Source organism: Heliangelus exortis, chromosome 22 (genome assembly GCF_036169615.1).
Source record: "Heliangelus exortis chromosome 22, bHelExo1.hap1, whole genome shotgun sequence".
NCBI lineage: Eukaryota > Metazoa > Chordata > Aves > Apodiformes > Trochilidae > Heliangelus > Heliangelus exortis.
In genome coordinates this window covers 637,364-651,397 of record NC_092443.1, presented here as the reverse complement: position 1 = coordinate 651,397, position 14,034 = coordinate 637,364, and the positions used below count along the sequence as shown (strand labels likewise).

The window sequence follows — 14,034 nt, the reverse complement described above, 5'->3', positions numbered from 1 at the left end:
CTGCTTTGGGGCTCTTTTGCAGACAGTGTAGCTGGAATAAAAACAATAAAATATACAAAGGGACAAGTAATAGCTGGAATCATTAAGTGGAAAAATGAAAATAAAACAGGAATAAATAATTAAAGGGAACTGTTATGCCTGAGTGATATAATGCAGTGCTCTGCAGGGAGAGCTGGGCTGGTGTGGGCAGTGGGGTTGTTCAGCCAGGGCTGAGGGGCTGTTTCCCAGCAGAGCTCATTAGCTGGGGCTGGGTGTCCTGATAACAGGCTCTGCTCTGCCTGGTGCTGTGGTCCTCAAGACTGATGTCCTGAGGTGCTGTTATTGTCTTGTTGACTTCAGTGTGATAGTCAGGATAGTTTCCTCCCACCCATGTAATGCAGCAGTGACCTGACCTTAACTTTCTCACGGTGCCAGAAGCCTTTGTCTGGCAATACATCCACATCATGCAAATGTTGGCTGGAGGTATTTAAGAAACATGTAGATGTGGCACTTCAGGGCATGCTCTAGTGGCTGAGATTGTAGGGGGGCTGGTTTTGTTCTGTATTTTGTGTGTGTGTGTGTATCAATGGACTTGGTGATCTCAAAGGTCCTTTCCAACCATGACCATTCTGTGATTCCATGATCTCCAGCCCTGCTGGTTGCCCTTTTAAAAAGAGAGGGGGAGATGACAGTGAAGTCCTCTGTGTATGTTTGTCTGGGGAGGAGGATTCCTGCTGGGGAAGGGACGAGGGGTGCCCAGCACTTGCTGTGCTGCCCAGCTGCCTCCCAGCAGAAGTGGGTGAGTGGCAAATGAAGAAAAAGCAATGGTGTAAGGGTGAGTGGGGAGGGAGGGTGGGAATGGCAGCAGAAGGGAACCTCTCACTGTATTTGTTGTGTGAAGCTTTTTTCCCTCAGCTGCTCCCACAGACACTCTCCTGAATGTCTTCTTGGCCATCGCTGTTGACAACCTGGCAAATGCCCAAGAGCTGACCAAGGTATGGATGAGATTTCTGCTTCTTCAAACTTAGGCCACAACGCTGGATGTGGAGGTTTATTCCTGTTTGGGTTTTTCTCATTGGAGGTTTTTGTTTCAGCCACCTCTGTCACGTTCCTCAGTTTCCTTTTACCCCAGAGCAGGCAGTGCTCACCTCAGAGCACAGCTCCTTCCAAGGGCAGAGGCAAAGCAATTACCAGGTTTTGGCTGACTTGAGGCTTTTAGGCATGGGGACACGCAGGTGTTGGATTGCTGCTTTTGCTGCCTCACACTAATGTTTCATACCTTGCTGAGTTTGGGGACGAATCAGAGAATTAACATTCTCTAATCAACTCCCTGGAAAACAACTTGCAGAGCCTGTCGTGAATATTCAAGTGAAGATGTTAGAACCTTCCTGCCTCTCACCAGGTGCAAGAGCAATCTGAGGCACCCACCCGAGCACAGGCAGAAAGCCAGGTCCTGGCAAAAACTGGAAATGACACTGATGTAACTCTGCTGAAGGAGCAGGTCTATACTGGAGCATCCCCTGTGGAGAAAAACTTACAGTATTGCACAGGAAGGATCCCAAGTTCTGCAGTTTGTATTATTCCGTCCTTTTGCTTTCTCACTCTAGCATGCTTGGGTGGGGTTATGAGGCAGAATTAGGTTCTGTTTCCACATTTCTAGCTTTTTCCCACCCAGCAGACAAAGCCAAGCACACCCCACATTGCTGCTGCCAGTGACCTGCTGGTGACAAGAGATGCATTTTGTCCCTCTGAGCTGTTACAGAGGGGACTGGAAGGCTCTGCTCTGGAGCCAGGATGAGAGAGGTGGGGGTGTTGAGCCTGGAGAAGGCTCCAAGGAGACCTTAGAGCACCTTCCAGTGCCTGAAGGGGCTCCAGGAAACCTGGGGAGGGACAAAGTGAGTGATGGGATGAGGGGGAATGGCTTTAAACTGACAGAGGAGGTGGAGAAGAAATCTTAGGAAGAAATTCTTTGGTGTGAGGGTGCTGAGCCCCAGGCTGCCCCCAGAAGCTGTGGCTGCCCCATCCCTGGCAGTGTTCAAGGTTGGATGGGGCTTGGAGCACCCTGGGCTGGGGGAGGTGTCCCTGACCATGGCAGCAGTTTGGGATGAGATGATTGTTAAGGTCCCTTCCAACTAAACCTGTCTGTGGTTCTAGATAATTCTATGATTTTCCAGGCTTTAGTTCCTGTCCTCCTTGCAGTGTGAGGGCATCACTATCCATGTGCTTACACAGCAGCTGCCAAACATGCTCCTTCTGGCATGGTCGGAAGCTGCAGAAGTTCATGGATGTTCAGGAGCACAAATGGATGTTCCAGGAGTTTTCTGCCCCACCAAAGCAACCAGCCATTCCCAGTTCAGATCCACATCTTCTGCAGCTGGGTTTGTCTTTCCCAGATCTCTGCTCTGGAGCTTTGTCTAGAGCCTTTTTTCCTGCCAGCTGATCCCAGCCCCCAGGGAAGGCTGAGGGTTTGCAGGTGAACAAGAAACACTCCTGTGTCTCTGACACCAAGTTCTGCATCTCATAATGCAGCTCAGGGATGTGTTTAATGGCTCATGGTGGTTTTTTTCTGGCCAGTTTTTGTCTTAAAGCAGCAGCTCAGCTGTTTCTGTGCTGTCTAAAGCCTGCAGAAAGCTCCAGCCTGGAGGCATCTTCCCAGCCTGGTCAGAGATTGATGGGCATCCCCTGCATCTGATAGGAAGAAAGATCAAGCCCAGCACAATTCCTGGATAATTAATCTCATCCTAGTTCTTCCTTAATCCTTTTAGTGCTTTCTTGTGAATTTTTCAGCAGCAGACTTGGGAGAGTTAGAAACCAGACTTTGCTGATGTTTAAAAAGTATTACTAAATATTGATGGATTCAGCATCATTGCCAAATCATAAAGCTTCTTGGGAAACTTTTTTTTATGATTTTGACTATAATTTTATTTATGAGCCCCCCACAAATCATTAGGGCTTTCAAAAGATAAGGAAAAAGATAAAACCAATTCAATTATATAGCATACCTGGAGAATGGGGGATTTATTGCTAAGTAAATATGATAATGCAAAACAAAAAACTGTCCTGGAGCTATAATTAAGTTCCTCAGGAGTCAGCTGATCTCAGGAGATTTTCTTGACATTTATTCTGTAAAACTAATCAGGATCAGTGCTGCTTATAATCTGGGAAAACCATAAGCACTTTAAAACTATCACTGTTTTAGAAAGACAGAGCTTTCCAGCTCACCTTCAGGGCTGAAACATTTCAGCCAACATTTCCACTTCTGGATGATAATTTGGACTTTTTTTTTTTTTATCATGGCTTTTGAACATTTCTTGGAAAATTATCTGGGCCTGGTGACTTGCACCAGATATTCTCAGAATGGTGACTGTGTTTAACCTGAGCTTGATCACCCAGTGTCTGTTATAAAACTCACCAATACTTTGCAATGACTCTTTTTCTATTTTTTTTCTTTTTTTTTTGGGGGGGGGAGGGGGGAGGAGAGAATCACCTCCTTTGCTTTGAAAGTCTAAAGAACCTGCTCTCCAGCCTCCTCCTCTTCCTCCTCATCATCCTCTGCTGGTTTCCCTTAGCACTGCCTTGAACTCTGCCCACTGGATTTCTAGTGTTTTCTCAGAACTCTCCTGCATCTCTCTGGATTGCCTGCCCTCCATTTTTCTTGATATATTGTCAGGTTTTTCTTCTTGTTCACTTATTCAGATTGAAAGGTAAAATTGCCCTTGAAAATTGGCTTTTAAAATCTTTGCTGCCCATCCCACAACAGCTCCTTCCTCATCCTCACTAAACTGTCCCATGGAGCTGCCACAGGACACCCTGATTTTCCTAAGGATCCTAAAACACAAAACCTGTTCTCTGATCTCACTGCACTGCCAGCTGCCCTTGGGAAAACAATGTGAAACAAACCAAAGACAATATGGGATAGGAGGGATGTATGAATTCTATGGAGAAAGAGATAAAAGTACTGGAAAAATGTATTGAAACTTGAGGAATCCTCAGGAATGATGGGCTGGGTGGGACGTGGGATGGAAAACAGAAATATTATTAAGGAGTCATCTGCTAAAGGGTGTGCTTGTTCTGAGTTAGGGACATTTGCCTCTATGGTGACAATGGAGATTTTCTGTTGTTATGTCAAGATATTGAGTCCTGGTGCACCTGGGAGGATGGAGTAGAAGCTACAGAATTTAAAGAGATGGTGAAAAATGCTCTTGGGCTTTACGTGCAGAGAAAGAAAAATCAAAGCCTTTGAATATATGTGACTTTTCAGGCTTCTAGAGAGCCCTCAAGGGAAGCAAGAACTTGAATATACCTGTGGAATGAAAGGGAGACCTTAAAAGCCTTCTTACTGGGAGCCTTGTTCCTCAGAGCTTCACATTTGGCAGATAACCTTGATTTACAGCAAGCTTTTGCTTTGTGTAATTTTTCAGCAGGGCTTTTTTTTTTCATGACCTGCCTCAGGTTCTTCGTTGACTACAGGAAGAATTTGCTTGTTATAGACTGGCTGATAATTGGAAAGAAAAGAAAAGAAAACCACGCTTTAATGGCAGCAGATTTTAAAAATTATTTTTCCACTCTTTCTTTTTCCTTCAGAAGGAGAAAAAGAAACTTTCCAAATGAGTTTGGTTTGAGCAAACAACACTGAAGTCAGAATAAGGCATTGCTAATGCATATGGTATTCAGGATGGATAAATCCAGATGATTTGCTCTGTCATAGTGAGATGTCTTGCTGTCTGCTCTCATTATTTGGAGCATAACTCCTGCACAGCTTTGCCCTTGGAGAGCAGAGGTAGAGCTGGGGTAGTTCCTAAGGTCTGACAGAAGAGCCTTGATGTGCTCATTCCCTGAGTGTGTCTGATGCTGATGTTGCCTTCATGCCATGGGTGTATCCTGAATGATTTCACTATTGAATTTGACTGGCTAGAAAGTTTAAGTGAAGTTTATCCTACATGACAACCAAAGATGAACCAGGCTGTTTCTTTGGGGTTTTTTCCCTTCCTCTCATTGTTTAAGATCCTGCAGTTTGAATCTGAGCAGTGTTTCTGGTGTCATTAGGAGGAAATAAATCCCAGTTATACTCTGAGGGAATTAGCAATGCCAGCAGAGGTTAAAAACCCACCTGGTTTGTGGGTTTTGCAGAAAGCAGGATGATAACCAGCTTGCTGATCTACGTTTGAGTCCAAGGATTATGCTTTAATACAGCTCCTCCTTTCTGTTTTCACCCTGTGAGTCCTCAGTGATTCATCTGAAATAAGTGGAAGTATCTGGAGTAAACCCCTTGTGAGCAGAAACAGTCAGATCTGTTGCTGTTTATTGGACTTCCTGTTTATATGGCAGGTTTATTGTGGTTTTGTATGGGGTTTTTTGTTTATTTTTTGTTTGTTGTTTTTTGTTTTGTATTTGTTTGTTTTGGGGTTTTTTGTTTTGTTTTTGTTTTGTTTTGTTTTGTTTGTTGCTTTTTTTTTAAGCCCCTTTGGCAAGAGGTTCTGAAGGGTTTAGGAGCCAGTTACATTTTGGTAGGACTTAGGGATGCAGGTCTGAGATAAATGGGGCTCCCTTCACCCCAGCAACATCAGACACGTGCTCAGGTCTCTCCTCCTTCCCTGATGCTCAGTGATAAAGAGGAGACCCAAGAGGTAAGAAACCTGTGTGAGGGAGCTGTAATCCTGGTAAAAATGCACTGAGCCCTTGACCAAGCCTCGTGTTTCTCATCTCAGTGGCTGCTGCTGGCACCAAGACCTGACCCAGAGGTGCTGGGTGTGAAGTTCTGCCCCATCCCAATGTTCCTGCTCTCACAGCAGTGACAGCCACACCTGACTCCTGCCTTGGGGAGCTCTGGTGATTGCCATTCCATGATGCATGCTCTGATTTCTCTCCATTTTCTGCACCAGGATGAGGAGGAGATGGAGGAAGCCACCAACCAGAAGCTGGCCCTGCAGAAGGCCAAGGAAGTGGCAGAAGTCAGCCCCATGTCTGCTGCCAACATTTCCATCGCTGCGTAAGCATCCTTCTCTTCTCTGGGGTCTCTGTGCTTTGGTTTCTGGTTTTCAGTGTCAGTCTGTGTCTGTTCAGCTGGACATCCCATAGCACCCTGTGAGCACTTTTATACCATCTCTGTTACAGACAGGTCTTCGGGTTGATGCTTCCATGTTGATCACTTTACCATGAATTTAATGAAGTCCTGATTTTAGTTTGGTTTTCTTTGTATTGCCTCATCTTTTACCTTATTATGAATAACTGTATTGTTGAAGGAATTTTTTAAGGTGTCCTGGGATAGATTTCACCAGGTGAAGTGCTTAATGTTTCACTTTGGATTTTTATTTATGGGAAACGTGGGCGCAGGATGTATAAATATTTTTTAATGATCTCTGCTTCCAGAATTTTAAGTGTAAAGGCACCCTCCTAAACATCAGGCTGAAAACTATGCTTGAGCACTTTCCCTTTGCTTGAATAAAATCATGTGTGTGAGCAGTCATTAGTTTATAGCTAGAAACATGAATTTGCATTTTCAGGTGCTTTTCTGCATGGGTGTGGACATATCCACTGATTCTGTGATATCAGATTCCTCAGAAAACATTGCTTAGGGGCCACCTTCTCATACACTGATCTAAGCTGAAATGAAAAACTTCTCTCTAGGTGGCAATGCTTGTCTGGATGTCACTGAGGTCAGTGCAGAGTTCTGCCATGGGATAGTAGGACTGTGTTTGAGGCATTCCTGCCCTGAGTGGATTTACTTAAAGTCTGTTCTCCATTAGGGGTTCTTTTACCAATTCTGGAATTTTAGCATTGAGACTTACAGGATCAAAAAAATTTTCATCTGTTTTACTGAGAGCTGCTGATGTTTTCCAGATCCCCTTTTTATGGGAGACTTCCAAAAGCTGAAGCACAGGAAAAGAAATCTGCTGCCCAGTTTTATTCCAAAGTGTCTGAAATAGAGCAGGATCCCTCTTTGTTCTTTCAGTGCAAATCTTTTCAGATTTTTTTTTCTTTTCAGTGCAAATCTGTTTGACTAACCTCATAGTCTTCTATGAGGAAATTACTAGGTGGATAGATGATGGAAGAGCGGTAGATGTGGTTTATCTTGATTTCAGTAAAGCATTTGACACCGTCTCTCACAGCATCCTTGTAGATAAGTTGATCAAGTATGGGTTTGGTGATCAGGTAGTGAGGTGGGTCAGGAACTGGTTGAAAGGAAGGAGTCAGAGAGTTGTAGTCAATGGGGCAGAATCTGGTTGGAGGGGCGTGACTAGTGGAGTCCCTCAGGGGTCGGTACTGGGACCGGTGTTGTTCAATATCTTCATCAACGACTTGGATGAGGGTATAGAATGTACCCTCAGCAAGTTTGCTGATGACACTAAGCTGGGAGGAGTGGCTGACACACCAGAAGGCTGTGCTGCCATTCAGAGAGACTTAGACAGGCTGGAGAGTTGGGCAGGGAGGAACAAGATGAAATTCAACAAGGGGAAGTGTAGAGTTTTGCATTTGGGGAAGAACAACACGATGTCCCAGTATAGGTTGGGGGCTGACCTGCTGGAGAGCAGTGTAGGTGAAAGAGATCTGGGGGTCCTGGTAGATAAGAGGATGACCATGAGCCAGCAATGTGCCCTTGTGGCCAAGAAGGCCAATGGCATCCTGGGGTGCATTAGAAAGGGTGTGGTTAGTAGGTCAAGAGAGGTTCTCCTCCCCCTCTATTCTGCATTGGTGAGGCCGCACCTGGAGTATTGTGTCCAGTTCTGGGCCCCTCAGTTCAAGAAGGACAGGGAAGTGCTTGAAAGAGTCCAGCGCAGAGCTACTAAGATGATTAAGGGAGTGGAGCATCTCCCTTATGAGGAAAGGCTGAGGGAGCTGGGTCTCTTTAGTTTGGAGAAAAGGAGACTGAGGGGTGACCTCATCAATGTTTTCAAATATGTAAGGGGTGAGTGTCAGGGAGATGGAGCTAGGCTTTTCTCTATGGTGACCAGTGATAGGACAAGGGGTAATGGGTGTAAGTTGGAGCATAGGAGGTTCAAGTTGAATATCAGAAAGAATTTTTTTACTGTAAGGGTGACAGAGCCCTGGAACAGGCTGCCCAGGGGGGTTGTGGAGTCTCCTTCACTGGAGACATTCAAAACCCGCCTGGACACGTTCCTAGGCGATGTACTCTAGGTGGCCCTGCTCTGGCAGGGGGGGTTGGACTAGATGATCTTTCGAGGTCCCTTCCAACCCCTAGGATTCTATGATTCTATGATTCTATGAAATCTCTTGAGACCCTTGTTAATGGGTGTTAAATCCACTGCATCAAAGACAATAGGCCAAATGGAGCCAGTTCATTATATGTGAAGTAAAAGAAGATTATTAATTTGACTATTTTATTCTTCTTAGCATTTAATTTTGCAACTGCTGCTTTAATCAGCTCCTATTTATGCCATGTCTTTTTGCTGATTTTTAATTCAATCCTTTTCTAACACTGGTTTCCTGTCCAGACTTGAAAAGGAGTCAAGGGAGGATACTTATCTTGTTCTTTGACATATTTCCTGGTACTGTTATTGAAAAATACAAGATAATGATACTTATTTTCTTATTTTTTAATGAAAAGCATTGTGCAAGCGAAGATTTCTTAGAAATCAGGGAAAAAAACCCAAACCACTTCAGTGGAACTAAAACTTCACACCACATTGTTGATTGCTCAAAATTAAGCTTTATTCCATCATTTTTCAGTGGTTTCACCTGGTATTCAATATCAAAGGGCCAGAGCACGTGGTGTTGGGAGCCTTCTGCTAAAAACCCTTTCCTGGCTTCTTGTTATCTCCTGTTACCTTTGCTTTAGTGCCAGGGAGGTGCTCACAAGGTCACTTCCAGAGCTCACAGGACTTTAATTTGGATAAAGAATGAGTTTGGGTCAAGAGACTGGTGACCAAATGGATCATGGAGTGGAGGAGAAGGCAGGGGGGAAGTTTGATGTTTTACAAGAAATAGGTGCATGGATGGATTGCTGTCTGATGAGCCAAGAGATATTTAATGAATGCTTGTCAGAGCAATGTGTTAAATACATCAATACATCCAGAGCCAGCTCCAGAGGGGCTCAGCAGCTGCAGCTTTTGGGTTTGCAGCACCTCTCCCTCAGATGTCTCTGAGCTGACCCCAGATGTACCCCACTGCTTCATTTATTATGGGATTAAGCTACACAATGGTCCTGAAGGTGGAGCAGATGCAGTGCTGGTGGGAAGACATGTCAGAGCAAGCTTCTGATGCAGTTCAGAGCCAGACATGACTGAAACAGGATTTTTGGCATATGAAAACATCCCTGCAAGAAGCAAATGCCTGTAGAACTTTTTTACCCCCAAGTGGGTCCGGGAAATACTGGTACTCAGCTACCAAAGCCTGCTGCTAAGGTGGATCTGTCCGCTCAGTTTATATTTTCACTTTCTCCCAAGGAATAATTTTTTGGGGTTTGTAATTTGACTTTATTTTCATAATGTGTGAAAATTAAGTTCTCTAACAATAGGCAGCTCTAGCATGGATCAGTGCTCTCAAAACACCCACATTTCCCCCACCTGCATCAGTCAGACCAGGTCTCTCAGTGGTTACCAGAGGGCACCATGACTTGCATTTCCTTACTCATGATCTTCATGTTCCCAGCGTGCTGTCCACCTCCTGCAGAGGTGATAAAATCATCCTGGGGCTGGTCTGGTGAGAACTCCTATCAATTGTTCTGCTGTTTCACCAGCCAGATGCTGTGCTTGCTGTTTTACTCCTTCCCCTTGTCTGCACCAAGGTGTCTCTTGCCCTGAGTCTCCTTCCAGGCCATTCCATATTCCCAAGCCCTGTAGCTGCTCCTCCACCTCTGGTGTTGGGGTTGTGAGCTCAACCTCTGCTCCTGTTTTCCACATTCCTGGCCCTGCAGTTGGTCTGCACTGGTTCTCCTGCTCCCCTCTGCCATCCCAGCCTCTCTTCCTGACTGAGCTCCAGGAAATATTCCATGTTGCAAAATGGGATTTCTTATTTATGGGTTACTTATTTAGGAAGTCAGCCTTCTGGGAAGGTCCAACCTTCACCTCTACACCTGCAAGAGGCTGCAGGAGCCACAGATGGGTTTGTGGTTGATAGATGTGGTGTCATGGGGATCTGTTTTAATAATATATTCACTGTTTCAGGGGTGTCAAGACATCATCTGTCTTGCAACCATCTCAGAGTGCTTTATTACAATATTCTACCTGCATTTGGTTTATAGCTTCTGCTTCACCCATCTCCCAGGATTTCTATGGTTTGGTTTCTGCTCTACCAGAGACTTCATGTGAACAGATTTGTCCAACCTCTGTTTCATAGAATCATGGATAGAGCTGGAAGGGACCCATCAGAATCATCAAGTGATTCAACATTTGGTTTTTTTTCACCTGGTGAACTCTATCCAGAATGGTCCTTTTTGTTTTGTGGATTTTCAGGACTCAAAGCTGGGATGACATGTTGGTTTTGTCATTGTTGCAATGTCTGGTTTAAAACAGAATATCTGTTTAACACCTGTGACTGCTTTTTAAGTTGAACCCATTGTTTCATTCTTATTTTTGTGATTTTTTTTTTTTTTTTTTGTGTGTGTGTGTCTTTTCTGTTTAGCATTTTCCTTGCTTTAATGTTTCTGGAGGTGAGTTTCTGGGTTTTTATAGTTTGCCCAGCATTGTCTTTAAGACCCTTTGTTTTGTACAACATTAAAACCACTCAGCCTCTTGAACTGAGTGGACCTGAGAGGAAAACCATTGGTGCAGCTGCCTTGGTGGTGAGAACAGAGGAGGGGGGGGAAAGGAGGCAAATGCTCAGGCATTGGATGTGCAAAGCACTTTGTGATCCCTCTGGGGAGGTGCCCGGGAAGGGAGATGGAGCCACCAGACTCATCCCGTGGCTGGCACAGAGACCCCAGAGCAGGCACAGTTTTACTTTGGGTATTTGCCCAAGCCACAGCCTGAACTCCCAAATGTTTGGTTTCCTCCTCCACCTTTTTGGTTCCAGGCAGAGTTGCACCAATGGGATGTACAAAAGGGGCTGCACACCAAGCCCAGCTGGGCCAGCAAAGCAGAGAGAGGACACAACCTGTGGCATGCAGAGCCCATGAATTCCCCAGTGGCCTCTCTTCACCTTCTCTGGGAGAAAACCTTAAAATTGTAATGACAACAAGCAAGCAAACACTAAATTTGTAAGAACCTGCTTGAGCAGTGATCCTGGAGTCATGCTGAAAGAAAAGCTGATTTTGTGCTTTGCTACTTATGGTTTTTATTTTTAAACTGCATGTAGTAAAGGGTTGTGGTTGTAGCCAGACCCAGAGGTTTAAGTAGATGTTACAGGGTGAGAGTTCTGAATGGGAGAACTTCCCAGATGTGGTGGATGAAACCTTGTAGAACGTGGCAGAGAGAGTTCATGCAGCTAAGAGCTAAACACTGCCTATAGAATTGCCCACTCTGTGTTTAAAGTTACACGTGCTTCCCAGGACAACTTTCAAGCATCTGAAGACTCCTTCCTCTCTTCAGGCTCTGACTGGGTCCTGCTGGTCCCTCACATGGTTGTTCAAAGCAGTTTATGTTTTGATTGCACACCCAGGGGTGGGTACTGCCTGTTAATGACTGAATTAACCACTCATTAGAAAACTGCCCAAAGCAACTAGTGGTGGCACATCACTTCTCAGAGGTGTCTGTCCCTTTTGTACAGGTCTGGGGATGTAGGGTGGGGAGTTGCTCTGTTTCTCTAGGACATTTTCCACCTCAGAGGCTTCATATTTTCCTTTTGCCTTGGGAATACCGTGGTCTGTTTCCAAATCCCTGTTGGGCTGTTGGTACCCAACAGGACCCAGCAAAGAAGTGTGCCTGAACACCCAGCCCGTGAAAAGTCCCGTGTTGGGTGATGTGTAGACTAGAAGAGGTGTTCTCTTGCTGGCTTGTGATTTCTTCCCTTTCTTTCCCTCCTCCTGAGCTGTGTGGATGTGTGAGGTACTGTCATTCCTCCTGTTAGCTCACCCTGCCCCTGCTGTTGGTGTAACCCCACAGACACTCTGGTGTGCTCTGTCCCTTCTGGATGGTAAGTAGCAGTGAGTAAAAGAAAAAGTAAAAAACAAGTGAGTAGAGCTCAAGTACTTCTTTCCTTTTGGTCTGGAAAATGAGCCTGTCTGCTCTGTGGCTTTACACCCCTCAGTTCCAACCCAAACTTGGTCAGATTGATGGTATCAGAAAACCAGAGTCGGACAACGGGAGGAGCGGAGCCCGAGTGCTGCAGGACTGGGACAAGTGACAAGGACATTGTCAGGCTCAGAGCGTGGTCTCTGTCCTGCACTGCACCAAAGGAGGCAGAGATAAACCTCAGGGTTTGTCCAAGCCTCCTGCTGAGGGGTGTGGAGATGGATCCAAAGCAGAATTCCTCCAGGTACTGCCCGAGGCTGGTGCAGCCTCTCAGGTAAATGAAGGCAGCCCCGTACATTCTCCTCCATCTCCAGTTTTCCACTTGTTTTGCCCAAGCAATTTCTTACCTACATTTCTGCAGTCCAAGGCTTTCTTCCCTCCAAGTTTTTGTTGACATCCTGAGGGTCAGCATCCAGTCAAAGAGGAAAGGGATCCCCAGCCTGAGAAACCTGGAAAGTTTTCCTGGCAAACCAGCAGGAGATGCCAACCCCACTTTGTCTCCTGCTCCCATTTCATTTGGCACCATACAGATGTAGAAATACTGAAATTTAGGCAAAATACTCTACCTGACCATTCATCAGGTTATTTGAGCCAAGAAAAACTTTCAGAATTTCATGTATGTCTGATCCAGATTTCCTGACCTCTGGATTGTTTTATTATATATTTTACCTGAGCCAACATTTCTGTTCAGAATAATCATGAAATTTAAGTAAATGTCTATTTAAACTTTGCTTGTGTGATATCCAAAGAACATTAGATTTTATCTCGACCTTCTGGCTTGCTAGCACTGATTGTTAACAGATTAAACCTCTCGTGGAGCAGGAAAAAAATGCTGCTAGTGAAAAGGAAAAACCAGGTAGTGAGGCAATGTTTTTCAGTCTCGAGGAGAGTTCTTTGGATAATGTAGATTTATAAAATTGTTTCTGACCAGGAAAAAGTGCCTTAAGCCAAGCTCTATGAAGATATTTAGATTCCTGGTTTTCTGTAGATTCCCTGCCAAAGGAAGAATTAACTGTGTAATGCAGTAATTTCCGTATTTAGAGCCCCCCGTGTATAACAATGTTTGTACAAACACTGGCTGGAGGAGAATCTACAAAACCACTGTGAACTGAACCAAGCTCCTTCCAGTAACGTGCAATCCCCTGCCTGAGCTGCAGCAAGACCCAAGGGTTGAGATGTGGTGACCCCAGGCACCTCCCCAGGCTGGTCAGAGGAGAGGTAGGTGCCTCCGCAGAGCAAACTCCCAGGCAGGGAGGGAGCAGAAGCAGCTTGGAACCATCTGCTGGGGGTTGGGTGGATATTGGGTCTCTGGATGTGGCCCAGGGTGCTCCCTCCAGCCCCTGCTTTTCCCCGTGCTCAGGCTTCTTCCTGGTGCCACAGGGCCTGAGGAAGAATTAGCATCCTGCTCCCACTTGGAATTAATTTGCAGTGCAGCTGTAAAAGCAGTCGCCACCTGTAAAGACCCCGAGGTCCTAAAGATGACCCCTGCGGAGGACTTTGATTGTGTGAGTACAGCAGATGGAGGCACCGAGTCCTTGATATCATTGTGTGGCTTTTGGCTCACCTTTTGATTTTTTTTCCCTTTTGGTTCCTTTTTTGATTCCTTGGTTGGTTCCTTGTTAACTAGAGATGGTGTCTGTGGCTTCCACACTCTCTGAAGCTTGCCTGGTCTCCTACCAAGATGCACGCTGCAGTCTGCATTCGATAGGACACAGCCTGTATGAGTCTCCTCCCGATGTCTTTTATGGTTTCTCTTCTCTTCCTTTATAATTTTTTTCCTTTCTTTTTTCTTTTCTCACTTTTTGTTTTCTTTGTTTGTTTTGTTTTTGCATGTGCAGTTTTGTAAAGCAAACTCGAGGTACTGTATCTCGCAGCTCGTCAGTCTCCAGCGTAAATTCACCGTGAGTTGCTCTCTGTTACGATATTC

General features: G+C 45.2%; 1 protein-coding gene across 5 annotated transcripts in view; it reads left to right on the top strand.

Annotated features, from left to right (window-relative positions):
- Nucleotides 1–14,034, top strand: part of CACNA1B (calcium voltage-gated channel subunit alpha1 B) — a 204,402-nt gene that overhangs the window by 125,519 nt on the left and 64,849 nt on the right. For all 5 annotated transcript variants that reach the window (XM_071766019.1, XM_071766018.1, XM_071766017.1 and 2 more), the window contains 3 exons: nucleotides 907–974; nucleotides 5,862–5,968; nucleotides 13,946–14,008. In XM_071766019.1, coding sequence (XP_071622120.1) covers nucleotides 907–974; nucleotides 5,862–5,968; nucleotides 13,946–14,008 — 238 coding nt within the window. The remainder of the gene's footprint in view (nucleotides 1–906; nucleotides 975–5,861; nucleotides 5,969–13,945; nucleotides 14,009–14,034) is intronic.